Consider the following 27,964-nt stretch of genomic DNA (forward strand, 5'->3'; position numbering starts at 1 on the left):
CCGCAATTTCGACCCTCGCATTGCTTCCTCCCCGTTCACACCACCGAAGCCAGCCCCGAGCCCGCCAACACGCGCAGAAGCGCCCGTGTTTGCCAGTGAAGCCCGCATCTCGTATCACCGCGAGGTCCTCGAGCCGGCAAAGAAGGCGAAGGAGGCCGAATCGAACCGGGAAAAGATGGTAGGTCTACTAGAGGAACGAGTTGTCCGCAGGCTAACGTGGGGTTCTGGGGATTCTGTGTCACGTAACTGTCCCCTTACAATGTCCACCGCCATGATGATGGGGTATAACCCCAATAATAAGATCAGGGACATACAGCAATTATCCCTATAGTTGCAGTCAATTCACGAGATTTCGATCGGTATGTGCGACCTGGTTGTAGGAGGCGGAGCTCAAGGCCAAGGAGTTGGAGGAGATGAACGTGGAGGAATATCGCAAGACGCTCGAATTCAAGGCCCGTCCCATGCCCGACTTCTCGTCACCATTCCGCGTAGACCCATTGCAATCGCGCACTGTCACAGTTCCCTGTGAGCCCAAGCTGCACACCGTGGAGCGTCTAGGCGCTCCTGTGTCTCGCGATGACAAGGATGGCGATGGCATTGGCAAGGGTGTGTACGATGGCGCGGGCTACGTTGACCCCTTCTCAGCGTCCTTGCGGAAGTCTAGCAGCGTCTCAAACCCTCGCCTGTCCATCAAGTCCAACGCATCGTCCAGGCGCAATTCCGCCCTGCGCCAATCTGCCAGCACTGCGGTTGTCGGCCCTGGCGCGGCCACTCCCAGCGGAGCACGCAGCAGTATGGGGAGTGTTTTGCAGGCCGCGATTCGTGCTGCCGCCCGTGACGCGGCTCGCGACTTAGCAGCAAATGGCTGTTCTGTTACCGAGCTGCCTGAGGAAGAGGAGGCCTGCAGCCCCGGGGTTACTGCGTAGAAGTGGTGATCAGTGGTATTGCAGACACAACTTGGATCGATTGTGCCGCATAGATCATACAAAATCACCGCGTATGGCAACGAACTCTGGCCGTAGGTGCCTGCAGCGTGCGTATATGGGGCGCACAGTGACCATTGAGGATGAGCAACACTGTCACTGCTTGGGGTTCATATTCTTTTCGTAGCTTGTGTGCGTATACCACATCGGGCATTATGATGTCGCTTTAGCATTCTGTCCTAAACATCGCTCTCGTAATGTGATAAGCGCTGGAAATAGTGTTAAAACGGGCAACGGAACTTAGCTCTCCCCTGGAACTTAGGTCTTGGTAGCTTGCGCACTGTGCTGAAAGTTGCCAATCTTGGACGAGTTATCTCGTCATCTTGCTCTGTCGGACGTGTATAAGGCTTGCGTGTGGCTGGTATAGGGTACCTTTGTACCGTTACTGTAGTTTCGCCATGACGCTAAGATGTGTCGCGGGCCAATCAGTCTTCCTTTATGATGACGCATCCCATGCCTGGTCTACCGTCGCTGTGTGCCCGGACAGACCTAGACCACAACTATAGTTCATGTGAACAACCTATACCGAAGGCCTCGATAGTCATACTGTATTCTGGACATAGACATGTTGCATAGCTTGCTGCCATTGCGATGCGTACACAGGTGGTGTGCTGCTGCATATAAGCAGGACGGGCGCGCGGATAGACGTGCCCTTGACATAGCTTGTGCAAGGAGCAACGCCGCTTCTTGTAAAAAGTTCACTAGACTACATAGGTCTGTAACAACTAAGGGTATGGATGGAGAACTGTTATGGTAACACCGTAAGGTCATGACACGGGCACGTATCGCACACCAGGCAATTGTCTTGTGAGCTTGCTGCGGGGCGGCATAGCATGGTAACCTTGAGTTCCATTCACCACCCCCATTTCCAAACCTCCACTCTGGCCAACTCTTATACCGGTTACACCTTCATGTCAGCTCACGCTCTCGCTACTATCTCGGAGACCCCGCATCACGAGCTCCCAAGCCAGCCATTGGCACGCGTTAGCAGGAAAGGCTCGAACCAGTGTTGGCGTCAAGCCAGCGTACAGGGACGAGAAGCCGCCTTCACGCCACAGCTGCAGGAGGAGGTTGGACGTGTGACGGTGAATGAATAAAGAGAACTAAGCTTTGGCACAACGCGGGCACTGTATTAAATCGTAACAGAGTGAATTCTCACCAAAGCCACGGCCCGCGAGCACACTTTCACAAGGAATGAGATATAATACATTACGGAGGCATGACAAATCTATAACTTGGCATCGGCTAGTTGGCTCTCGACAGCCAAAATCTCAACCTGGTTGGATTTGATTGGAGGAAGGATATACAAATGAATGCGTATGATAGGCAGCTGTACGATCGTACGGCACAAACTGTTCCACTTTGCGCTTCACAAGTAATAATATTCCGTTAACAAGGGAAGCGATCAACTATTAATTGTTAATAGATCATTTCCCTAATTAATGGAATGCACATAACACCTGCTCATACACACATATACGCACACACACACTCGCTCGCAGGCAAGCATGCTTCCCCCTGACATACACACTCAGCGGGGACCTGGTGCATTACGAGCCTCACTGGGCAGCACCGCGAGTCTACTTTAGCCTGTTGGGCATCTAGGTACGGCAGTAGCCCATTCCGCCGTACACTCTTCTTCCAAGCTCAACCCATATAGCTGTCCTCAATCCCCGCAGTCTAAGCCCCAACTATCGCTACAACTGTTGCAGCCCGAACACAGCCCACCACCCACCATCAACCAGTGCGTCCGCAGGCTGACGTCCCACTTGCTCCCCGGCGTAGAGGTTTGCAGACGTGTCTTCGCCACGTCGATCGGTAGTACGGCAGCCCACATCTGCGAGCGGAACAAAACACGGCACGGGGCCCATAAACCAATTGGTATGTCCCGGAGCGAGGGGGAGGGCCATTCGGGGGAGCCCCCATCCGCTCGACGGCATTTCCATTCCCTCACTCCTCCCTGTGCATGGCAGTGTTGGTAAAGGAGGCGTTGACAGCGGTGCCTCGCCGGCTTACCAGCGTCCCAGCAGCTCCTCCGCAAAAGACAGCGATGGCGGCCTCCTGCAGGCGATGGGCCGGAGTGGGGCAGGCCGGGATGGCAGGGGGTTCAACCAGGCGGTCGCGCCGCACTGGGATCAGTTATGTACATATGTGATGTATATCTTACATTTTATATACATATGTGGCATACATCTTAAATATTATATTTTACATTTTATATCTTATATATATGTACGTATGTATAGATGTGTGAGTGTTTCTCGTACATCCGCAGCTCCGTCGTCGCGTGTCGTCGTCGTCGTCCGAATTACGGGTACATGTCTGCTTTGGATATTGATTCGCCACCAGGTCAGTCCGAGTTAGTTCATACATCCTTCCGCCCTATTTTTTGTTGGTCCCTCTCTCCTCCCTCCCTTGGTTCTCATTACCAGCAGCAGCAGCCCCTGGTCGCTAAAATAGTCAGTCAAACGGTCAACGCAATGAAGGTCTCATTTGCTGTGTCGACTGACGAACAAGCGTATGGACAAAAGTCCGACCACGACAACTTTCCACTTTATAACTCACTGAAATCGGTGCAACGCAAACCACAGCCGGTTATGAAGCGAAGCAGCCGGGGGCGGGGGATATGAACGGGGGAGCTACTGGCAGCACTACAGGTCCCGCAACCACGTAAAGCACACACACACACAGAGTAACATACAGACATACTTGCATACCATAACCATCACGGCACAACGGATGCAAACTGTCTGTTCCTAGTTGCACATACACGAATTCCATATTCGTACACCGCCGCATACCGTGCACCAGTGGCGCTGCGGCGCCGTGGTGGCTGCGGCAGCTGCAGCGGCGCCGCCGCCGTCCGGCTGCTCCTCCAGGTGCTCCAGCCGGGAGCCGGAAGCAATCTCCTGAGGCGGTGCGCCTCTGCTAGCCCGGCTGCCGCTGCCGCTGCCGCCATCGCCCCGCGCGTCGGCCCCCACTGTGATGTCCCCGGTAAGATACGGCGTCGCCGCGAGGTACGGCAATGATCTCGTGGCCTGGGAACTTGTCGGCTTAGGTAGCGGCTCCGTCGCGCTACCCGGCGGCGGTTCGACTTCTCTCTTGTGCTGTTGCTGGGGTTGCTGGGATTGCTGCTGGTGCTGATGCTGGTGCTGGTACTGTCGTACGTCTCCAATCAAACTGCGTCTGCAGGTCAGACAACCGGATTTCCCCCCCGTCAAAACCCAGACGGGGGCCCAGCAGGAAGCGGCACATCTAGAAGTGGATGCATCCAAGTTCAGATCCAGATCCGACAACTTATCAATTACAAACGCATACAATTACATACATACAATTACAAACGCATACAAACAAACGCATACATTTTACAAATGTACAAACATACAAACATACAAACATACGAACGCACACCTTGGGGGATATACTCCCCCGAGAGGTCCTCAGTTCCCCGAGAGTCCACCCCAACCCCCCGGGAGCACCTCCCACTCCACTTCCCCTTACGAGCTTCCCGACAGCATCCGTACCCCCGCACCCCCTTTCCTCCGGCCGTCCCCAACCGCCACCCTACCCCCCCCAACCGCCCCCCAACCGCCCCCCAACCGCCACCCCAATCTCCAACCCCATCTAATCCTGTGCTAGGCATCAGCGTTCGCTCCCTTTACCACACACGTGCACACGCACACACGGCGGACCCCGGCTCCCTTTCCCCTCCCTTTCCCTTCTCCGTGCCCGCTACCGCCTGATGCCCTCGTACCTGAGGCCCTCGTATGTGGTAAAGAACAGCGCATTGCCCGGTATCTCTCGAGCCAGAGTGGCTCCCAGGCCCCGGCTCAGTCCCCGCAGCACTCCGCCCTCCCACCTCACCACCTCCCGCAGGCACTGCAGAGGGCCCCCCGGGTAGCGGGAGGAGGAACCCGCCAGCTGCATACGACACTGCAACAGTATTAACAACAACAACAACAACAACAACAACAACAACAACAACAACCGGCATTACCAGCAGCAGCACCAGCAGCAGCACCAGGATCCGCCAGCAGCATTACCGGCAACAGCAGCAACAGCAGCAACAGCCGGCAACGTACATGCAAAGGCGCGAAGGCAAAGGACAAGAGTGAGGAGCTATCAGCCAGGAGATATCAGGCCGCCCCGTTCACAAGGGGGGTTGGGGGTAAACCACATCGACGTGCATCGACGTGTGGGAGCAGTGTGATGAGCTCGATGACATCGCAACTGCCGTTCAGGCCAACTAGCCCCCCTTAGGAGGTAGGCAGAGTGTGCTGTGGGGAGTTAGAGATGCCTGGGTTAGGTGCGGGCTTCTTCCACGGACTTTCACATCCACAGCTGTGGCGTCCCCGCTTCCTCTCCCACACGGCCACGCCCTCCCACAAGCACCCCCAGTCGGCCCCCACCCCACCCCAGGTTGGTGGGGTTGCTTGGGCCGTGAACGTCCGCCGCTGCTTTCTTCTGACTCCCCTTTGACATTAGCCCTCGTGCAATGGTATTGATCCCCTCCCCCTCCCCCTCCCCCGGGTGCTCCGAAGGCGCTCCCACCTTGATGAGCTCAGTGGGGCCGAGTACGACACTGAGCGCCACACCCGCTACTGCCCCCGCAACAGCCACGGAGGGCAGTGGGGTGGGGGAGCCGTCGGGGGGGCGTACGGAGTGTAGTACCCGGGAATACACCTGGGGTGGGGTGGCGGGGGGAAGGGGGGTTGGCATGGGGGGTGAGGAACTCAAGATGTTGATGATGGTGGTGGTGATGGTGATAGTGATAGTAGCGTTGCGATGGTGGCGCTGGTGACGGTGACGTTGTGGGACCGAAGACGAAGGCTGGATCGTATATGCGAATGACAAGTACTACATGGCGACGTATATATACGTACATGCGTACGGTTGTCGTTCAGGAGCATAAGCCGTCCGTACGGAGTCAACTGCCACCAGTCAAGCCCACCAATCCTTCAACCCATCCGCCCAAACCACCCAACCACCCCAACTAATACCCAACTAACTTGCCAGGTAGTTGATGCCGGTTTCCGCAGTACCCCCTATCAGGGGCGACGACAGCCCCCGAAACAGACCCCGACGAATACCCTCGTGTCGTACAATTGTCGTTAGGCAGTGCCAGGCACCTCGGTACTGACCTGGACAGGCCGACTGCAGCCGAACCTGCACAGCCACATGTACACACGTCACAGGACATTGCACAATCGTTCGTGCTGTTGCAACCTGCGCTGCATGTCCCTGCAGCTATGCTGTACGGCGCTGCGACGTTGGACATGCAGCGCAGGTTGCAACAGCAGCACTGCGCCGCCGAGTAGTACAATACAGTGATGTGTTTTCACCCCAAACAGTACAACACAGTACCGGTCAGTACGGCGTACTGTACGACGCTCAGTACGGCACCAGACGCAGATCAGAGCAGAGGTGGCTCTGCAGGCTGAGGAAACAGCAGCAGATGTCGTCCTCATTCTGATAAAACGTCAGACCTCGCGCGCTTCGGTTTTCTTTCTGGAAGCAAAATCATATGGACATTTGGAGTAGATTGTGTTGTATCAACAGCGAGGTGAGCTCCTGTGGGTGATTTGGATGCGGAATGGAAACTCTGGTCGCAGCAGCCCTGTCCCAGCCCCGATCGCACGCATCCGAAACAAAAAAATAGCTTTTCCATACCCGCCCAAACCCCCCCTCGATCCCTGGAGGGGACGTTTGCTCCTGGGAGTGCGAAGCTCTAACAGGTCGAGTCACCTTGACCGTGTCGAAGGGGTAACCGCTCGTCACGTTGGATGCGCCAGCGGCAAATCCCGCTAGGAGCTCCTTCGCCACAGTCGGCAGCCCCCTGCTCCGATGGCCCTGACACGGGGGCTGCTGCTGATGCTGAGTGTGCTGCTGCCCCCGTTCGTCCCCAGGCCTCATAATGAGAGGTAGTGAATGGATGCTAGCGAGCTGTAGAGCAGTTATCGCGGAATCATTGCGTCCAAGGAGGTCGTCGGTGCATGGCTGCTAGTCGTACCTAATATTTGCTTGGGGTTAAGTATCCTGTGTTACGGGATCTCCTTAATTACGCCGCGTTAAGTCGTATGCCTTCTCCGCTGTTCGAGGGCTGCGACTAGAATGCTGCGGCAGGCGTGCTACCGAAATGTACGGCAAAGAGCAAACCGCTCATGCAGCCATAACTAACCAAACAACGTCCATAGAGCGTACTTCATTTGACATTTGGAAAACCTCCCTACCTGTGCTGTTGCCGACACCACAACTGTGCCCAGCTCAATTTTTGGGGTCTCGTCCTACGAACCATTCCACTGCTTCTCACTTCCGAAAGGTAGTCTTGAGAAAAGTGTATTTACAAGCATTGTAAGAACATTTATTGGCCTGGCCTAGTGCCCGGTGTGCGCAATTTGGAGGCATACCGAGTAGCCTTTCTTTTTATTTTGCTGGGAGTTTTGCCTTCTGCTGAATCATCTGCTCTTCACAAACTTGCTGGGGTGCCTCTGCAATTTTTACTGGTTGGTGGAGACAGATTCCCAACCTTCCAAGCACCGTCGCTCCTGGACAGGGCTCTCTTGTACAACCCGGCACGGATATGAATCATCCGGAGCAATCATTAGATTCCGTTGGCGACGACAGCGCAACGCGTCGCAGCGCAGCAAACCTTCCTCTGCCTTCCCCACGCCTCTTACCCACGGTCCAACCTCCGATGCCATCTTCCGCACGCCTCGCTCCACGGCAAACAGCCGTGCATCCTCTATTACTCGAAACACCGCAACCAAGCTCACTTACATCTGCGCCGCCGGCTGGCGAAGTCAACGCGCAATTGAGGTCACCATCCCTGTCAGAGTGCACATCGTTTTCAGCGCCTGGCCAAAGCGCAGCTGCTCTTGCGTCTCCTGTCACAGCGCAACCTTCCGCATGCGTCCGCAGCCCCACCAGTAGTAGTCCACAAGCAGGACTGCCGTGCGACGACAGCGGGCCTCTCAACTCCTTTGCGCCCGAGTGCCGCATCTGCCTCTTGTCAGAGCCATCCGGAGACCTGGTGGCCCCCTGCCGCTGCACCGGCTCATTAGGACACGCCCACCTGACGTGCCTCCGAGTAAGACGGGGGGGAGATGGGGGTGAAAGATGGCGGAGAGCAAATGCGGGGGGGGGGCCCTGCAGGACTGCTGGACTGCTGCCTGCATGACGAACGAATGTGTATAGCGAAGGGAGGGGGGCATGCACTGGGGGCCAAAACTGGCTAGGGGTTTGCGGAAGCCGCTATGGGCCCTAGAAGCCGCACCCCGCCACCTCACCCCGGCCACCTCCCCCCCGCCACCTCCCCACCACCACAGCCAGCCAGTCGGCAAATCAATGGCCCGATTTGATGCTTAAGAAAGGGGAGAGCTGTGGGCACATTTTCACACACACCCCTGCCCGGGTCCCCATATCGCCGGCCGGCCCGGCGCCCTCGTTAGCCCCACCGAGGGGGCCGCCAAGGAGCCGCGACGTGGTCACGTCCCCCGGGGGGGGGGCCGAGAGTTCTAATACCCTGAAGTACCCTGCTGCAGATCAGAGCCCTGTGTTGTGTCAACAGCAACAACAGCAACAACAGCAACAACAACAGCAACAACAACAGCAACAACAACAGCAACACAGCAGCTAGGTGGTGTGCCAGCAGTGCAAGCCGCTACAGTTCAACAGGACAAAGAATTGGTCGGATGCGGCTGTATGCTCTGGCGCCGAGGACATACATACATGCATACATACATACATACACTCGCACACCCGCCGCGTGTATATCTTCCCATTGCCGTGTTGTCGTTCCGAAACGTTCCATCCCAAAATGGGCCTTATGCCGGTATTGCCGTACAGACCTGGGTGATGGAGAAGCGCTCCGTCCGCTGCGAGCTATGTGGCGCCATGTACAAAGAGCCGTACGGCAGTGAGCTGGCGGCTTCCATACCTCCCGTACTTCCGCAAGCCCACCTGGCCACTGTGCGCCGCATCACGTGGGTATTAGTGTGTATTTGTGCATGCATCTGTATGTGTCTCTGTGCGGGAATGTGCCTGTTTTTCTATATATTCGTTATGCTTCATAACTGCTACCATTACTATTGTTATCATACATACATACATACATACATACATACATACATACATACATACATACATACATACATACATACATACATACATACATACATACATACATAAGTCATACACACATACACCTCCTCCCCCCTTTGTTTCTCCTCCCCCATTCATCCTCTTTCATTCGCACAGCACTGTTGACGGCCAGCCCATCATTATCATGCCGGTGGGGGTGGACCTGGGCCCGGGAGCCATCGGCCCGCTCCTGCAGCACCAGATGGCCACCTCCACCTCCACCACCATACGGGCGGCAGCGGCAGCTGGAGGCGGAGGACGAGGGGCCACCACCGTCGTAACGGCTACTGAATTGGGGATGGAGGTGGGGGATCGGCGGGAGATGGAGGTGCAGCCGATGTGTGACTGGAGGAGCTTCTGGTGAGTGCATGTATGTATGTTTGTCTGCTTGCGTGTGTGTATACGCGCACACGTGTGTACGAGAGTGGATCCCACCTACCCGACGGACCTCCTACCCAGGACTGAAACCCAGAGCCACCCCACCCAGCCGCTCACAGGGGTGCCTCCGCGCTGACGGTTGGGCCTCGCGGGTTGCGCCCCGCAGTGTTGTACTGATGAGTTGCATTCCCCCCCGCCACCCCGCCCACCTGCAACCTGTTTTCCAGGTCGTACGGCCTGATCCTGGTGCTGCTGCTGTGTGCTGTCATCTACGTGACGGTCATATCCAAAAAGAGACAGCCGGAGGCGTGGCTGGTAAGGGTGCCGGCGATGTATTTGTATGTATGTATATGTATGTATGTATGTATGTATGTATGTATTTGTACATGTGGGCACATCAATGTGCGCGTGCGTCCGTGTTGTCTGGAAATATTTGCAGAGTATATGCGTGTGTGTATTGAGGTGCGCGTCTGTATGTATTTGCGTATCTGCTTTATCCATCTGAGCCCCGGGCAGAAGCTGGCGTCAGCATGTCTGTCAGTCAGTCTGTCAGCCTGTCTGTCAGTCAGTCTGTCAGTCAGTCTGTCAGCCTGTATATGTCAGGGAAGGTCATGATGTGGTCGGGTTCCCCTGTGTTGGAGGCGACCATATGCGGGGGTCATATTGTTGTGCAACAGCAACAGCGGCCGCCCTTCTTCCAACGTCGCTCCCTCGTCTCGTTTTCCGTCTCGCCCCACCCCGCCTTCCCCTCAGGTTCGGGGTTTGTGCACGTACCTCTCATATTTCTCGTATCCCACCTCTCCTCTCCTTCCCTCACCTCACCGCACCACACCCGACCCCATCCTCCTCCTCGTCCTGCCCCTCTCCCTGTCCACCCACCCACCCACCCACCCACTCACCCACCTACATCACATCACATCCCACCTCGCAGATGACGCTGTGGCGGGTGCTACTGGTGGTGCTGCCCATCTACCTGGTGCTGTGAGTACATGAGACATATGTGTATGTATGTATGTATGTGTATGTATGTGTATGTATGTATGTATATATGTAGGACTATTAAGAGTATGTATGTTTATATGTGTATGACTTAGATTACACTATATGTTTATATGTGTATGTATGTATGTATATATGTAGGACTATATATTGAGTATAGTCGCCAACACAATGCCGGAGACCCCGCGTGATCTAGTCCAGTCCAGTCCAGTCGGTCCAGCCGCGGTATGTGCCCCGACCGCCCCGGCCCCCACCCACCTTCCCTCGGTAGGGGTAGGGGTAGGGGGGTGCTTTCGGCGCCCAGGTTGGCGGGGGCGAGCTCTGCCTCCCGTCAGGGGGTCCCCTCCCACACCCCCTCCCTCCCTCCCTTCGATTCGCCTCCGTCGTCGTCTTGCTGTGTGTGTTTTCCGTTTCCGTACTAAACACAGTGCGTGCGCGCTCCACTCTTCTTTCATTCCCTCATTCCCTCTTCCACCTTACTCGAACGAGAGAGGTGACACCGCTCTCCTTTCCCTTCTTCGCCTCCCGCAAAGATTCATTCCGGGTGGTACTCCTTTTCCCCCTTCCCCCTTCCCCCTCCCCACTACCTCGACAACACGGTGGGCACCTCTCCTTTCTCCTGTCCCTTACCGCCTGCCGTACCATACCGTACTACTCTGCGCCGTGCCGTACGCTGCAGCCGTATCGCGTTCGACCTCTACCGCCACCGTCTGGCCCAGCAGCTGGCCGCCGCCAACCTGCACGCCGTGGCACTGGCCAATGCGGCAGCGGATGCAGCTGCGGCAGCAGCAGCAGCAGCTGCGGGTCGCAGCGCCGCTGTGGGCTCCGCCTCCTTCCCCCACCAACACCAACACCAACACCGCGGGGAGGTCATCATCACCAGAGCAGGCAATCGCTTGCTGGTGCTGCAACGGCCGGTGGCCTGACCGATCGACAGACTGACTGACAGACGCGGCCTCTCTCCCGCCCCTATTACCCCCATGACCGGATGGAGTTGTGTGAATGTGGATGTGTATGGAAATGTGGATGGGGTGGGGTGGGGGTGGAAATGTGAATGTGGATGGGACAACATGGTATGTTTAGCTCGTGCTGTTAGAGATGGGGGTGGGGATGGGGGTGGATTCGGCGGCCGTATCCTGGCGGATGGCCGGCAAAGGGCAGTCTGCTGGTGGTGGTGGTGGTGGTGGTGGTGATGGTGATGGTGATGGTGGTGGCGGCGGCGGTGGCGGCGGCGGCTCGGTTCGGTTCGTAGGGATGTCCTCGGGAACGTTTTGTGTCGGCTGTCTTCTCCTCTGATGGATACAAGAGGGAGGCAGGGAGGGGAGGAGGCGAAGGGGAGGCGAAGGGGAGGCGAAGGGGAGGCCTGAATTATAAGTTGAAGGGATCCTGTGCTCGGATTTGATTATGACACGGTGTCACTGGGATCACTGAGAAAACAGACTCGGCGCGGCCTGGGGGTATTACGTAGTAGTGCTGGTAGCAGTGATAGGACAGAGTACTATGTGGCGGGGGATGCGGAGGGAAGTGCTTTGCAAAGTGGTAGTTCCCCCGGAGGACAGCAGGGGGGCCCAAGCAGTAACGTATGCATGTATATCATGTATGTATGTCAGTGTGTTGAGGCACGGATGCCGAAATATAAACCAACGAATGATTGCGGCGAGGGGGGTTATTAGGGGCGCCAAAGTGCGGAGCTAACAGACGGGTATCAGACGGTCAGGAAAATGTGAGAGGGTGCCTGCTGCGGGCTGTGTCTTGCAGAATGCGTGATCGTTATCACCATCATCATCATCATCATCATCATCATCATTATCGCCATCGTCGTGGTGATGGTCATATGGTCATGAGGCCTGCGAAATGTGAGATGGGTGCACATTGTTCCCACCCACCTAGCCCCTCAACTCGGAAAGTTGGTTACCAGTTAAGTTCGTTGCGTGACTTCCGCCAAGTGTCTGTTCTGTTACTGAAGTGGTTGGGGGGAGGGGGGGAAAGGAAAGATCTCACCCCGGGGAGGGGTGGGGAGTTCCCGTGCTAGCCTAGCGGGGTAAGGTATGTATGTATGAATGCATATGTGCGTGTGTGTGTATGTGTGTGTGTTAGGATTATGGAAACCGATTTTGGTTGCCAAACCGTTTGGGGGGCGTCCCATGGATTTATTCATACCCCAAGTCCTTAACACGAACCTAAAGGAGAAGGTTGTTGTTTTTATTATCTTTGTTGCTGTTGATATTGGGTTGGCTCGCACTCCTGTTGTAGGGGGGTAAGGGGCCGTTGCTGCTGTGCGTTGCGTGCTGTCCAGTAGTGTGCCTCAAGAGTTGCACGACCCACGACGAGCTGCATGTTCTCGTTCCATTCCCGCTGCACCCGCGTTGATGGATATCGTATATGCGCGTATATAATACTCTTTTTGTGCAGTTACGCAGTGCGGTGGTGGTGATGATGATGATGATGGTGATGATGATGGCGGTGCTGGTGCTGGTGCGGCTGGGGAGTATGATGGTGGGGGGCGTCGGTGCGAGGAGGACCATCCGGGGGGGCATCAGGGGGCACCGGGATCAGGGAGGGGGTGGAGAGCGGTTTTGCTTCACACAGAGGACAGGGAAGGAGGGAAGTTGGGGATGCGGACGGTGTAGTTCACTAACTAACTAACTAACTACATGAAGTGTTCCACAAGCGGCGTGTTGTGGTCGCGCTTCATAGCCAAGTGTTTTTTTTTTCACATCCACACACTTCCCGCTCTTCCCCTCCCCTCCCCTCCCATGTGTGTTGTTGTCAGCGGGACACGAGGGCCCCGGGGTTGGGTGGGGGACACTTAAGTCGTAATGTGGATGAGCTCCGGTGCGGTAGGGGGGTGAAGGCAATGCAGTGTCCGTTTGCGGCGACCGCTTTTCCTTATTTAAGGCTAAGAAGAACGCATTCTTTTTGTACATCATCATTCTGCGAATAGGTCACGCGAACAATGACCTATCTCCATGCACGTTCCATATATATGATAGTCGCTTTGTGGTGGTTGTGTTATGTGGTGGTTGTTTGACGCACGGTCGGCGAAGTAGATTTGGACTGATTGCACAGCCTTACACCAAGAACCATGCGGGACTCGGACATTGCCTTGCCGCCACGAGGCAGGTAGGGAGCATGTGCGATTTCCAATCATTTTCTCTGTGCCGTAACAATTTGCTCCTCCCTCGCCCAGCACCATGGGCTTCACTCCGCACACTCCGCCACGTATTTCGCTCTTCACATGCAGCAGTGGAGCCCATGCATCGCCGTCAGCTGACGGAGTACCTGCAGGTACTCCTCGTCCCTAATATCTACTTACTGCTAGTAGTCGTAAGAGCTGTATTTCCTGTGACCTCTGGTGTCCTATTCGCGCCAGTTGCACCGCAAACGCCTCCACATGAACTGTTAAACTGTTTAAAATTTTCGTATTCTTAAGTATCGCGCGTGTGTGTATGCTTTGAAAATACAGGAGATGGAAAAGGTACGCTTACAGCGCTAGCCGTCAGCGATTTCTGGCTTACCAGGGTCTCAAGATCTAGGACCTCTTTTCCGAAAGCACTGAAAGGAGTTTTGCAACGTTATGTAATCTTTTCGGGGACTTTCCATAGACCTGCCGGCGAAGTAAGGGAATGATATACGCACGCCGCCGATTAAACTATTTATCAGTAAACAGTTAACCTGCAGGTATCACGTTGAAATTCTTAATGCAATGCTAACATAAACCGAACAGGACAAGCCTACAACATTCGTTCCAAAGGGTGGCATGTATGTTAGAAGCGCCCTGCATTCCGCTAAGGTACAGCTTGTTAGCTATTTGGACAGAACGTTCTTTTCTGCGTTTTTTCCGAGTACCTCTTACACTGCTTGTCCTGCGCATCCTTTACATGTACTACGGCTAAGGGATCCCTTCCGGATGATGGAGAATGTGCTTTATGCTGGACCAATTACACATCACGATCAGCATCGATTAAGCGGCTGCAGTAGCTGGTACCAGCTGGTACCGGCCGGTGCTGAGGGCCCGATCCGCCGCCGGGAGGACGACTTCCTGAGGCAAACACGACGGACATCCCGAACGGTGCTTACATCCGTGTTATGGAAAATTGCTCTTACGTGTCTGGACCGGACGGATGGACATGAGGCAACTTTCTTATCGCATATACAGGGCATGCAACGGTATGTGTTAACCATGGAAGGCAACATTTTTCTTTCTAGTTGGTCACCAGGTCATAGTGATTTATCCCATTGTGTTCAGTTCTTAACCTCATGCCCGCCCGTACCGGAAAAGTGCTTTCCGATACGGCGGTGTCAGGAGGTGGTATCTACGTCGACTAGAGGGCAACACTAATACCAAGGGGATGAACGAATAAATATAATTTCTGTTTCTTGGCTGCAGCAAGTGTTGTCCTGGGCGCAACGTTGATGGCCTGATACCAACGCGACCTCCTATACGACAATGCTAGGCAAACGCAGCGGATGTTCATGAATTACTTAGGCGTTCATATTACTCGTCACTGCTTCAACGGCACTGGACTGGGCGGATGTAAGACGTGCGTTGGTGGACGCGATGGCCTTACGAAGGGGGAGAAAGACGCTTAGGAGATGCTTGGATTGTTATGTGCAAGTCACGGACGGGGACGTTTAACTCTTTGAATGCTGAATTTTAGCTACTAGTCGGGTTCTGAACTTCGCCTGTTGTTGGTTCCGCCCGTACAGGAAAAGTGTCTTACGATACGGCGGTCACAGCAGGTGGTATCCACGTCGACTTGTAGGCAAACCAAATACAACCAGGGGATGATATGACAGTTCTGGAGTGCATTTTTTTTGGCCGCAAGCAGCAGCAAACTTAAATCGCGTTGGGCCATTTGCCCATGCTGCCGCATGGACGACAAGTCAGGCGAATGCAGCTGATGTCCATGAAGGGTTCATTACGTGCTGAATATGAAAGATTGCTACGAAGACTCTGGCCCTGACGGATGTGCATTGTAAGGAAGGAAACGGATGCAGAGTTAGCACCGCGGCGCATGGAACGCTAAGTAAGGATGATGGACTATAAGCGTTAATATTCGGAGCAGGGATTTTTGTCTTTTCGCTCGGTTCTGAAAGTCTAACGTCGCATGCGCACCCCGTTTGTTCGGGGAACGTACTTAGATCTGATACGGCTCACCCGATTAGCAATAATGCTTTCTATGCTTGCATAACCATTTTGCAAACACAGACCATTATGCCAAATCTTTAAGCAGCCCCTCGCACAAATGTGTCCGGTCGTACTTCGCGAATAAACAGTTCGTACATCGTCCCAAAAAAGCCAGGAACGAATTTCGCCGTGCGGATGCGTGCGTGCGATTCGCAAAATGCGCCTGTACAAGTGTATATAATTTTTCTCGGCGGAAAGGCCAGGCGCGCCAGCGCGTTGCGCAGGTGGGCATGTTGGCCAAAGCCGCACGCGGCATGCAGGCTGGACTATTGCGTGGCTGCTTTGCGGTAACTAAAAGCACCGAAAGCCAACGGCGTAGCTTGCAACTCTGGGCTCGTGAAACTGCCGCGGAAGATGAAGCGGTCGGCGAAGAATGAGCCATAAGGCGCCTGCTTTCGGTAGCGCAGCGCATAATGCACATTGTTCCGACTAAACTCAAGTTACACTCTTACGAAATAAATAATAACATCTCAGAATTAGGTAAAGTTAAGATTCGCGAAAGTCGTTCAGAACCTTGCAAGTAAAATGGATGCCGCTGAGGGCTTGGAACAGCTTTTCGCAGCGCATTCGGCCGTGCCTGCGTTAGCCGTGTTGCAGCAACTACGGAAGGACTTGAGCCAGCAGCAAGCTCAAGAGCTGCTGAATAACCACCGGCATTGTCTTCAGATGGGAACATGTAGTTTTGGTCGGCGCGGGCGAGCAGCGTACGCATTGCGCACAGGTACCGAGGTGCAGCGCCTCATTGACATCGCCAACATATCTGGTACGCGGTGGCCGGCTTGCCGACCGTGACATGAACAAGCGCTTGCATCACAACATTGAAACATTAAACCAACCCTGCATACGTACCTGCACAGATGAAGACGCCGCACAATTTTGGGCGACGAGTGTCGGTCAGCAATTACGTGGTAAGCAAGAGCATAGGGGTGGTATAGGTCCTTTCGTCTGCCACGAGACGCAGGTCCTTTCGTCTGCCACGAGCCCACAATAGCCAGCCTATCCAGTTCGTAAGTAATCTTAAAGAATGATTCCAGTTCGTTTCCTGGCGAATGCAATTGGTTCATAAGTGCATGTCAACCGCCAAACCTGTTCATATACAGCTACAACACCTGCTGAGTCCACCGCTGCACATTACCCTACTCAACAGGCGTCCGTGCAGCCCATCCTCAAGAAGGCTCAGTGTGCGATACCGGTACAGCCGACACGTCATCCATGCTTATCGATTTACAACCAACCGGAGTTCGCGTTGGAAATGCAGAGCCATCCAGCAGCACCGGTAAGCGTGTGCCAATGTGAGCATGTGATCCGCGGAGTGTGACATGATATGCAGCACATCGCAGAAATACAGTGAGGCCTCTTCTGAAGGCACTGCTCACAGCTACCCCGAGTGTACTCACATCATTTTGAGAACGAGGCACACTGCTCATGCTTGCTATGCAGGCCAAGTCCGAGTGCCCCTATATGCTCGCAGCGACATTACCAACTGTGCTGTCGTGCCGCTCGATGCCCACGCAACGTGTTTGGACTGCGTGCGTCACGCTCTCATTGCCGCGTGTGCCACTGATGTGCCTGCGCCTGAAATTCTGCTGGCGACCGTGGTGGGCGTCATTGCCGAGTCTTGGGATTCGATGCGCTTTCAAGTGCTACATGCCCATGCCAGCAGCCTCCCCAGCACTTGCACGGCGGTGCAATATGGCGAAGCCCTACAGCAGCAACGGCTGCTGCCAGGCGATGTGGAGCTGGCAGTTCTTGCCCATGCTCTCAACATAGCGATCACAGTGTTTGACCCGGATGGGCTGCAGATCTGCTATTGGGGCTCCAGCAATGCGCCAACAGAAGTGTGCCTCATCAGGCAGACCAGCCTCGCTGGCACCCCCGTGTCTTACCGCCTACTGGATATGTTGCCAGATGTGTGGACAGGGCAACGCCGTCAGCATCTCGTCGCGGCTTGTCGAGCGGTTGGCCTCTGCATGTCAGAATCACCATCTGCCGGGCGTGCTGCTCAAGTGTGTGCTGTCCTGCATGCGATGGACAGCCGCTTTGAGTTCACCGTGCAGCAGGTTTTGGCGGAATGGGCTGATCAGCACGAACCTGCGGTTGTCATGCGGCGACTGCTTGCGGTGACACGGCAGTCATCACAGCACTTACCGCTGCAGCAGCAGCCCCTTCAGGTGCACCAGCAGCAGGAGCAGCAGCAGAGGCGTCAGCAGCATCACCAGCCACATCAACGCAACCGGGTCGCTGCACAGCCAACACACCAGCAGCACCGTCGACCATCTGACGTACCATTGCCCACTCCTGCTGTAACAGATGCTGAGCAACACATTCCTGGGTACTTTGGAGCATCCTGGCGCAGTGGCCCCGGCCACAGACTTGGCATCTCTGACCGGCTCGCGGCTTGGAGCGCTGTCACAAGCATGCTGCTGGCCGGTGCACTTGTGGTGTGCGCCATGTGTGGTGTCACCAGCACCGACCTGCACGATGACCTCAAGCGCTGGGCCACTGTGGAGCCTGTCGGTGCTGGCATTTCACCATACTCCTTCCACAACAGCTTGCATGCCGGCAGCACAACCACACCTGAAGGCCTGTGGCACCTGTGTCCGCACTGTGCTCCATTGACACCTTTATGATAACCGGCTCCCTCACTGCACCACACACACCTGGTCACCCAGCATGCACAGACAAGGCAGCACCATCTGCACACGCCCACGTGCGCAGCCGTACACAAACCTGCCATCATGAACGGCACAGCAGCCACGGTCTCAGCACACGTTCAGGACGTGCCACAGGTGCCTACTCAGCCTACAGCAAACACGTCATTTACCTATTTCCACGCATGCCCCTTGTCTGCCCGGCCAACCATTGCCCCCGCACCGCACTTACCGTGGATGGGCCACGATTGCTCCCGACGGCAGCGCCGCCACTTTGCAAGCGCACAAGTCGAAGCTGTTCAACACGTGGAATGTTGAAAAGTATGGCCGCAGGCACACCTGCACACGAAGGCCACGTCCCGCGTCAGCGAAACCTGCACATTACAGCATGATGGGTGCAACACATGTGGGTTTTCAAAACACTCTGCAGGTATAAGTTCATCCTCAGGCTTTGACAGACTCTGTCAGACTAGCAAATGTCATACAGCGGCTTGACCCCAGGCTTCTGCCAGCCCGTGAGCTGCTTGGGTGTTGCGCAACCGCACCGGGTGGTATCATGTACAGCGCGCCGACGGAGCGCTCCGTCACCAGCATGCTGCCTTGCACCACTTCCACACGATGCGCCAGGCCCTCCAAAAAGTGTGCGGCCATGCGCGCGCCAGCTGCGGCACTGACAGCACCCACCAAGAACACGTCCGCGTCGGCCTGTGCCACCGACAGTTGCTGAGCCGCCGGCTGCAGCGCGTTGTGAACGCACCCGCCCGCCAGCACCAGCCCATCCCCAATGGGCGATCCATGCTCCGCCCTTCGAAGCAGTCCCTGCTCAGCAGCCCAGGCACGCGTGCTGGCCAATGCCTGCACCACAATGCCCAGGACGCTCCTGCCGATGAAATCCATCGCCGTCACACCGCACGGCACATGCTTCCTGCGCCCGTATGACGCCGATGTGCACTGCATCATTTCATTGGCGCGCGCGCTGGGCAACGCCACGCAATCACGCAGCGGAAATGCCAGGGCCCTGCCAGAACGATCATGCCGCCGAATGATGTCAAACATGGCCGCCGCGGCCACGTCCCTCATGGCAGACGTCGCCTGCTGCCCATCCTCCGCGTGCACCTCACTAATGAACTCCACGGTCTCTGCCTGTTCAGGGCACGCCGCTGATACTACACGGCACAGCACGGCCAGCCGCGTCTTGGAATTGTCCATTACCGACGCCAGCTGCGCCAGCCGCTCCAAATCTGCGTTCGCCAACGCCTGCAGCATTTCGAGGGCTCGCTCACATCTTGCAATGCAAGCGTCTCCAACATTCCAGTTCGCGAACGGTATATTGCACACTGGAAACCGCAAACGTTACTTACTGCCATTCTTTCGAGTGCTGGTATTCGTCCACGCAAGGTTAGGTAAGTACCGCTGGCTTTGTTTTTTCAAAGAGACACGTATACTCTTCTGTCATACCCCTCCTCGGGTTTATATACACCCCACACTACGTGCTGCGCCTTTTCGGGCCTCGCGTCGCTGAACGAATCCGCCGACAGCAACGCGACAGCAACGCGGGCCACTCCGTTTTCGCGACCGCCCTTCAGCCATTTCGCCCGACGTACCATTTGGCCTTCAGGTTGCAATGTTCATGAACTCCTGCCCTGCAATTCCCGCATTGCAACTATTCGGTCCTCTGCTCGCTGCTGCCGCTGTTGCTGGCCGGGGCCGACAGTTGCCGGCGGATGCGGCCTCGCTGGCAGAATTTGGAACGGTTCGCCTTTGCCAGCCGGCGCACAGCATTATTGCGCTTAGCGTTCTTTCGCATGCACCACACCTACACGCCGACGCGGCATCGTTAACGTCCGCGTGTGCTTCTATGAGAATAACCAGGTTCTGCGAATATCGCTAACATTGCGCGGAGCGCTCGATTGCCCAGACCGCGCTGGCCAGCCGGGACTCTTCCTTAGGCCGCGAGTAACTCTCGCGCTTCGTGAATAGGCCCGTTGCACTACAATTCAACACGTCCTTACAGTGCAACAACACCGACAGCACCATGTCCCCAGTCCGTCTTCTCACCACCTCACACACTTTACTTCAGTTCAAGCATTACACACCAATCGCGTCCGAACTTGCGTTCCCAACATGAAGCAACTGTATTTGCTGTGCTCGGCGCAACACAACGCGCCGCTTTCACAGGTAGGCATGACCACCTGCCATGTCCATGGCGCTTTATTCAGTTTCGCATGCCACTTTCCCAGCGCCCCAACCGTTTGCCTGTGCCGTTTCGGGCCTCGCGTCGCTGGACGAGTGCGCCGACGATACCTGCGCGGCGACAACTCGCAGGCCGTTCCGTCTTCCGCGACATCCCTTCCGCCACTTCGCCCGACGCACCATCGGGCCTTAAGGTTGCACTATACATCAATGCCTGCACTGTACCTCCCGCACTGCAATTCCTCGGCGCTTCGCTCGTTGTTGCCGCAGTTGCTAGCTGTATGCAGGATGCGCGCATGTTGTCTCGCTGGCATAATTTAGAACGGTTCGCGTTTGCCAGCCGGCACACAGCCCAATTGCGCTTTGCTTTCTTTCGCATGCACCGAAGCTACATGCCGACGCGACATCGTTCACGTCCGCGTGCGCTTCTATGCGTGCGATTAACCAGGTTCTGCGCGACATCGCTAACATTGCGCGGAGCGTTCGTGTGCCCAGACCGCGCTGGCCAGCCGGGGCTCTTCCTGCGGACACGAGTAACCCTCGCGCTTCCTAAATAGTCCCGTTGCACAGCAATTCAACACGTCCTTACATTTGCAGAACGCCGTCAGCACCATGTCATCAGTCCGGACGGCTCACCACCTAACGCACTTTTTTCCATTTCATGCATTACTTCCCAATCCAGTCCGAACTCACGCTCCCAACCATATGCACGCCGACGACTTTCACGTCGCTCCTGCCCTGCAACGGTTTTTGCTCTGCTCATAGCAACGCAACGCACCGCTTTCACATTTGGGCATGACCACACGCCATGTCCATGGCGCTTCATTCATTTCCGCATACAACTTGTCCCAGCGCCCCACCCGTTGGCGCTACAGCCGTCGCCCATGCACGCCATGCGAAGACGAACCGACATAGCTTCGACGCCCTTCAGATTCAGCCCGCCTCTTTGACGCATCCCGTTTGTACGATGCCGCAACAAGTATAAATGCCAGCATGTGTCGCCTTCTTTTACACACATTCTTGTGCTTCCTTTTTTTGGCTAAAAGACCAAAGTCCCTTTTGCGGACGGCACCCAGCCAGCATCTCACTTCGCGGACACTTCTTCTACTGTTGCGAACCAGAACAAGATGGCTCCAAAAATGGCACGACAGTCACAAGCGTCACCGCCGACACTTGCGCCCGTCAACTTGGGCGCTTATGGCACGCCTTCAACGAGCCAGCCGTCCACGTCTTCCGCCGGCGCCCAAGCCAAGCCGCCCGTCGACATAAATGACCTGTGGGCGAAGCTGGCGGCGGCGTCCCCAACCGGCGGAGGCCGCGATCGTTCCGCGCCAGCCGGGGTGCCCAAACGGCCCCTCTCCTTCAAGTAAGCGCCTCATCTTCCGGTACTAGCAGACGCCTTGCCACGCCGGACCCTTCCCAACAGATCGCATGCCGTCCCTGCTCTGCATGCACGCTTCCTCTGGCTGTCCCATGCAACTACCATCTTGACACGCCCTGCTGCTGCCCTACCAACCGTCAGGCAGCAACTGCTCCTGGGAAGCATGGGATGCCACGACGAGGACGTCCTGCGCGCCCGCCATACCAACGCACAGTTCAACGTGCTCCTGGCTGAGGGCCGTAAATACAAGGACGAGTTCACGGCGCAGCACGGCGGCAAGCCTGCCAGCAGTAAGGCGTCCTCCCTTGCTGCCCTTTGCTCGCTTGTGCCAGCTGCCGTCCCTTGTGCCCGCAACCCAACTGCCCGGCCACAGGGTCCGTACCTGTCACCCCCGCCCCGGCATGCCTTCACTTCCGCCCCGCCATCCCGCCAACTAAACATCCACCCTGCCGCCCTCCATGCCCATGCAGCGTTCTTGTACAACGTGACGGAGCAGATCCATGAGGGCGACATGCCCGACAGATCCGTGGCCACGCACGCCGAGGTCATGCAGCTATGGATTGCAGCTGCCGGCAGCCTCCGTGCGGACACTGCTATACAGCTCATTTACGATTACAACATGGACTCTGCTACTGTCCTAAACGCGGACCAAGCCTTTGCGCACACGGTGCTGGAAGAAGCACAGAAGGCGCGAGCGTCGGGAGCCCTCCTGCCCACCATCACGCCAGCCAAGCGACCTGCTACCAGCCCAGCCGACCCACATGCCAGTGCCCCCGCCCGCACGTGAATATATACCATCACGTGCGAACCGACCGGCAGGGTATACGTCGGTCAGTCCCGGGACCCTGAACGCCGCTTCCAAGCTCATGCCCGTAGCCCACCCAGCCGGATGAAGGACGACGCCCGTCGCTACCAACCCTTCCGAAATCACTTCACCCTCACGCGCCTCATGTCCACCGCCAATCCTGCTCTGGCCCACAAGATGGAAGCCTTCTACATCGAACAGTTCAAGGCACGGGGGCCGGGAGGCTACAATGTGCTGCGGGGGCCGCCTTCCGCCAGCCCGGCCTTCTACGCCATGACCCAACGCCGCGCAGGCAGCGACCACACGCCCACCGCCGTCACAGTCCAGGACGATGACACCCCTGCAACGCTTGCCTAGCCCACACATCAGCTCAACTCCTAAATATTGACCGGTCACGTCCCACCATTTCGGCGCTAGGCTTCTGGACATTCAACGGTGCTGTTGTATTTAGGCACGGTCGCACTTTGGGTTTCATTCTCGGTGCATACATGTCCAACATTAACTTGTGTGTGAACGGCTTGGGATGGTCTATTGCGATAGCGTTCCGACTGAAACAACAGCCCGCCGCCCTCTTGTCTATGTCCGCTCCTCGCGTGCTCGGAAGCAAGTTGGTAGGGGGCAAGTTGGTATTGTGGGGCAGCACCCATCATGTTGTCGGTTCTGGCATGGCCAACCACGCGCGATAGGAATATTGAACCTACGCCTTATTAGTCGTTCCTACATCTTAGCAAAGGTCCGACGCGACGTGTCCGAACACGCGCTGCTGCTTTGGTGCTCTTCTTCATCTTCTGCTTCTGCTACCTGGTGTCGTTACATACGCGCACGCAACGACTGTTCTGCATATACATTGCGTAGTGCGCTAAACGACATGTAAACACCTTCACTAAACTGCTTCGAAGCTATTCTCACATTCCAATAACCACTGCACTGCTTAACTATCCAGCCTTGGCACAAACCATTAAGCGCAAACGTACTTTAGCAACATACAATCAAACACCATACGTGCTTTGGAAACGCGGGCAGCTGCTTCACAAGGACCCCCCTCGTTAAGCAGCCCCTTCGCACAAATGTGTCCGGTCGTACTGTGCCGAATAAAGACTCCGTACAAGACGCCCCAAAAGCCAGGCGCGAATTTTACCGCGCGGATGCGCGCGTGCGGTTCTCAAAATGCGCGTGTACAAGTGTATATAAATTTTCTTGGCGGAAAAGGACGAGGTGCGCCAGCGCATTGCGCAGGTGGGCACGATGGCCACAGTCGCACGCGGCATGCAGGCTGGACTATTGCGTGGCTGCTTTGCAGTAACTGAAAGCACCGAAAGCCTACGTCGTAGCTTGCAAGACTGGGCTCGTGAAACGGCCGCGGGAAGAGGAAGCGTCTGCAGACGAAGCGGCACTGAGCGCCAGCTGGCGAAGCGGCACTTGTGTGCAAGCCAAAAGACGCCTGCTTTCTGTAGCGCAGCGCATACAGCACCTTGTTCCGACTAAAGTCAAATTACACTCTTACGAAAAGAATTATAACAAACGCAGAATTAGGTAAAGATAAAAATCGCGAAAGTCGTTCAGAACCTTGCAAGTAACATGGATGCCGCTGAGGGCTTGGAACAGCTTTTCGCAGCGCATTCGGCCGTGCCTGCGTTAGCCGTGTTGCAGCAGCTACGGAAGGACTTGAGCCAGCAGCAAGCTCAAAAGCTGCTGCAGAACCACCGGGAATGTCTTCAGTTGGGAACATGTAGTTTTGGTCGGCGCGGTCGAGCAGCGTACGCATTGCGCACAGGTACCGAGGTGCAGCGTCTCTTTGACATCGCCAACATATCCGGTACGCGGTGGCCGGCTTGCCGACCACGACATGAACGGGCGCTTGCATCTCAACATTCAAACATTCAACCAAGCCTGCATGCGCCCCTGCAGATGAAGACGCGGCACAATTTTGGGCGACGGGTGTCGGTCAGCGTTTACGTGGTAAGGCAAGAGCCAAGGGGTGGCATAGGTCGGGTCATGGCCGTGGTAGGCGCACGACCTCTTGTCTGGTACGAGCCCACATTAGTCCGCCTCTTTTCAGTACGTAAGTAATCTTAAAGAATGATGCCATTTCGTATCCTGGCGAATGCATTTGGTGCATGAGTGTATATCAACCGCCAAACCTGTTCATATACAGCTACAACGCCTGCTGAGTCGACCGTTGCACATTACCCTATTCAACAGGTCTGCATGGTGCAGCAGCCGTCCGTGCAGCCCATCCTCTTGAAGGCTCAGTGTGCGATACCGGTACGTCATCCATGCTAATCGATTCACAACCAACCCGCGATCGCGTAGGAAAGCGCGTGCCAATGTGGGACCTATGCCTTATCCTTCCGTGCCAATTGTACCTATGCCTTATCCTTCGTTACTACAACATAGCAGAGGACCGACGCAACGTGTACTGTACACGCGCTGTTGTTGCTGTTGTTCTTGTTGTTCTAGGTGTTCTTGTATACGCGCGCGACGACATGACTGCATGTACATTGCGCCGTGCGCCAAACGCCCTGTAACTCGCTTACACTAATCTCACATTCCAATATGCCACTGCACTTTCCTCTCCAGCCTGGCCACATTCTCTTCCTCGCAAACGTACTTGGGCACCTTACAATCCAACACCATACGGGCTTTAGAAACGCGGGCAGCTGCTTCACAAGGACCCCCCTATTTGCTGTAATGCCTTTGGCCCAGATGACATGGCATGTGCAACATGTGAAATAGACTCTGCTGCCCTGCTGCAGTGCACTTCAATCCTTTATTTGTACATAATATTCGTGTAATATGAAAGGTGACTTCTTGCCAGAAGGGTAATGATCGGAGACCTACTTATGGCATCCCATGGATTATGCGGCATGTATCCGCATCATTTGATCTGTATAATAGAATTTGTGTATTAGAAAATTCTCGAAAAGCTATCCTGTTGGTATTTCATGGCTGGACTTCCAGTGGTCCATCCGTACCCAGTGCGGGGCCCGCCCGTCGCCTGCGTAGCTTCGCAACAGAATTTCGCAAACATTCCTCGTTCACCGGCAGGCGCCCTAAGTGCTACGAAGGTCGTAACACATCCACCTTCAGTAGAATAGCATGTAGACGTGTTGTTGGACTGCCACTGAAGAAAATCTTAAACAAACGGACCTTCGTCGAACTCTCGACCAACAGAAACTGTCATGTCGCGAAGGCGCTTGTCTCAATAACTACTTGTTAACACGTGTCATTAGCTCACTGTTAAAAATCATTCTCATTTCGCTTCCTACCACCTTTCAACTATACCACGTCTGCCACCGCCGCCGCCATGGAGCCAGCAGTGGAAATGCTTACCCACTTATTTACGGCCGCGCTGGCAGCGATTAGGGATTGGCGACAGAATCAGAATGTGGCGAAGATTCTCGTCTTCAAGCTTGCCTGCTTCCTTGCCTCCCTTCCTTCACATCCACGGGTGAAACTCGTCTTTCAAGGGCATCACGGTCTGGCACCACTCGATGCGTCCCCAACAAGCATATATGATATGAAATTCACAGATGGCAACGGCAAAGTAAGGACGCTGCTCGTCTTTTTGCTGTCATGAAGCCCGTGACGGGAGACACCTACTCCCTTTGAAATGTTGCCTGCAGGTCACTGTGCTGGGGCACCTGTTGGGCCTCACGAAGAAATCGGACCGAGAAAAATTTAACAGGCTTCTCCACGATGGCGGCAGATTGTACGTCCTCGACGAGATCCGCGGGTTGAATCTTCCCTCACAGGAAGCTGTGATTGAGGAGGCCTGGAAGCGTGCTGATGCAGCTGCTCCCCTCAATGACAGCGACCTCATTGGAAAAGTTCAATGCCTACAGTTCGATGTGCGCAAGCCCCCCCGGCCTTTCTACAACTTCTATTGGCCGCAGGCAGCCTGGGCCAGATTTGCTAATGAGCAGCAGAAGGTGAGTCATCACCATTACCACACTGTACAACGCCATACAAACTGCAAGTCCAAGTCAGTTTGATCCTGCTGACCCCTCCTCACGTCATCCAGTCAAGTCATCCACTCCATTTCGGTCCATGAACTGTTACCTCCACTCCATATCTCTTGGGCTACCTAGCCATAATCTCACGCCCCCGACATTGTTGGGGATGTAACCAGGAATCAGACCCAGGATCTTACACCGCATCTCATAGTAATGTCTCTAGACCAGGCCATCATTATGATCCCTACTGCACCATTTGAAAGGAAGCATGGTTTAACATCTTCTTTATGTCTGATTATGTATAGGAGCTGAACGAGGCCAACACAACAACTGCCAGCAAGGCTACGAACAGCCAGTTCAGAACCTTGGCTGGTGAAGGTGCCATTCCAGTGGAGGTGCCTCTGCAGCCACGCACTGAAAGCCAAAATGCGACCACTGGGAAGCAGGCAGTGAACCTGGTAAGTGCTTGGTTTGGGTGTGGGCCAGGGATGCGAACATGCTTGGCTTGAGCATGTTACTTCATTAAACTAAGAACATGTAGGGAAGGCTATGCCACGTCTTCAGTAATGAAGGCAGGGCATTGAATTCATCCAGTATGCACACAAATAAACTTGCCATTCACTCCCGCAAACAGGTAGGCTGGGGTCACAAGATGTGTGTGTGGTGCGAGCATGCACCTTGTGGATATGTAAGGATGATGGCCTGTGAGATGCTATTAGAGATGTCCTGGTTTGGGTGATGACTACAGGGGTTTACAACCCCCCATGTTGTAAAAAGGTTCAGCTCCCTTGGCATCTCCCTGACTACACTTTGCCTGGTGTTACACATGTTCAGTACATGAAATCCTTGCAGTTTTTGGCCATTATGTTGGTGTGGTGCTGCCACACAGCCACTTATCTCTTTGCTTACTAGGCCATGCTCTCTGTAGCAAGCTACATTTCCCTTAGAATATTTCAACGATTACTTTTAACTTAACAATAACTGTTAATTCGATAACGATTCGTCTCAAGTTTCGTACATGTTACGAGCTTCTTCACATGTATCGAACATGGCGGTTGTTCGTTAGGTTCGCTTACGGGCTGGGGCCCCGGGCCCCACCAGCATTATCCTAGTACGGCAAGATCGTGGTAGGGAATCTCCGGCAGGTAGGCCGAGATATAAGCTACCCGGGCGGGGTGCTGTGGCCAGACACTGACGTATCACATTATTAGGTGTTCGGAGTTCAAGACTCCGCTGCCGCCGTCTCTAATTGTTTCGTACGCGTCTATGTACGCTAGTGCTTGCCGCT

At 55.3% G+C, this 27,964-nt stretch overlaps 4 protein-coding genes across 4 annotated transcripts; 2 read left to right on the forward strand and 2 right to left on the reverse strand.

Moving 5' to 3' along the window:
- Window positions 1–601: 601 nt before the first annotated feature.
- Window positions 602–7,051, reverse strand: mitc9 (mitochondrial substrate carrier). The gene is made up of 9 exons (XM_002957859.1): window positions 6,729–7,051; window positions 5,993–6,149; window positions 5,907–5,914; window positions 5,535–5,666; window positions 4,738–4,916; window positions 3,785–4,169; window positions 3,000–3,044; window positions 2,719–2,820; window positions 602–2,041 (listed from the first exon to the last, which is right to left on the reverse strand). Exons 1-9 carry the CDS (start codon window positions 6,894–6,896, stop codon window positions 1,898–1,900), a joined length of 1,320 nt encoding a protein of 439 aa, XP_002957905.1. The 5' UTR covers window positions 6,897–7,051; the 3' UTR covers window positions 602–1,897.
- A 2,216-nt stretch (window positions 7,052–9,267) lies between these two features.
- Window positions 9,268–11,425, forward strand: VOLCADRAFT_99017 (uncharacterized protein; the record flags this gene model as incomplete). The annotated part of the gene is made up of 4 exons (XM_002957829.1): window positions 9,268–9,482; window positions 9,728–9,815; window positions 10,432–10,481; window positions 11,179–11,425. The coding sequence occupies 4 exons, from the start codon at window positions 9,268–9,270 to the stop codon at window positions 11,423–11,425; spliced, it is 600 nt and encodes a 199-aa protein (XP_002957875.1).
- Window positions 11,426–17,232: 5,807 nt separating this feature from the next.
- VOLCADRAFT_99018 (uncharacterized protein) lies at window positions 17,233–19,708 on the reverse strand (the record flags this gene model as incomplete). Its single annotated transcript, XM_002957860.1, has 8 exons — window positions 17,233–17,273; window positions 17,577–17,708; window positions 17,741–17,781; window positions 17,839–18,164; window positions 18,351–18,420; window positions 18,574–18,715; window positions 18,887–19,598; window positions 19,703–19,708. 8 exons carry the CDS (start codon window positions 19,706–19,708, stop codon window positions 17,233–17,235), a joined length of 1,470 nt encoding a protein of 489 aa, XP_002957906.1.
- Window positions 19,709–21,673: 1,965 nt separating this feature from the next.
- On the forward strand, window positions 21,674–23,077 carry VOLCADRAFT_99019 (uncharacterized protein; the record flags this gene model as incomplete). Its single annotated transcript, XM_002957830.1, has 4 exons — window positions 21,674–21,900; window positions 22,057–22,205; window positions 22,386–22,698; window positions 22,792–23,077. The coding sequence occupies 4 exons, from the start codon at window positions 21,674–21,676 to the stop codon at window positions 23,075–23,077; spliced, it is 975 nt and encodes a 324-aa protein (XP_002957876.1).
- Window positions 23,078–27,964: the final 4,887 nt, after the last annotated feature.

The sequence above is a fragment of the Volvox carteri genome (genome assembly GCF_000143455.1).
Source record: "Volvox carteri f. nagariensis unplaced genomic scaffold VOLCAscaffold_81, whole genome shotgun sequence".
NCBI lineage: Eukaryota > Viridiplantae > Chlorophyta > Chlorophyceae > Chlamydomonadales > Volvocaceae > Volvox > Volvox carteri.

Coding starts and splice junctions, on each gene's coding strand:
- mitc9 (XM_002957859.1), bottom strand. CDS start 6,896: ATGAGGCCTGGGGACGAACGGGGGCAGCAGCACACTCAGCATCAGCAG. Junction 4,170..4,737: donor ACCACATACGAGGGCCTCAG/GTACGAGGGCAT, acceptor TCTGACCTGCAG/ACGCAGTTTGATTGGAGACG. Junction 3,045..3,784: donor CGCAGCGCCACTGGTGCACG/GTATGCGGCGGT, acceptor CATCGCCTGCAG/GAGGCCGCCATCGCTGTCTT.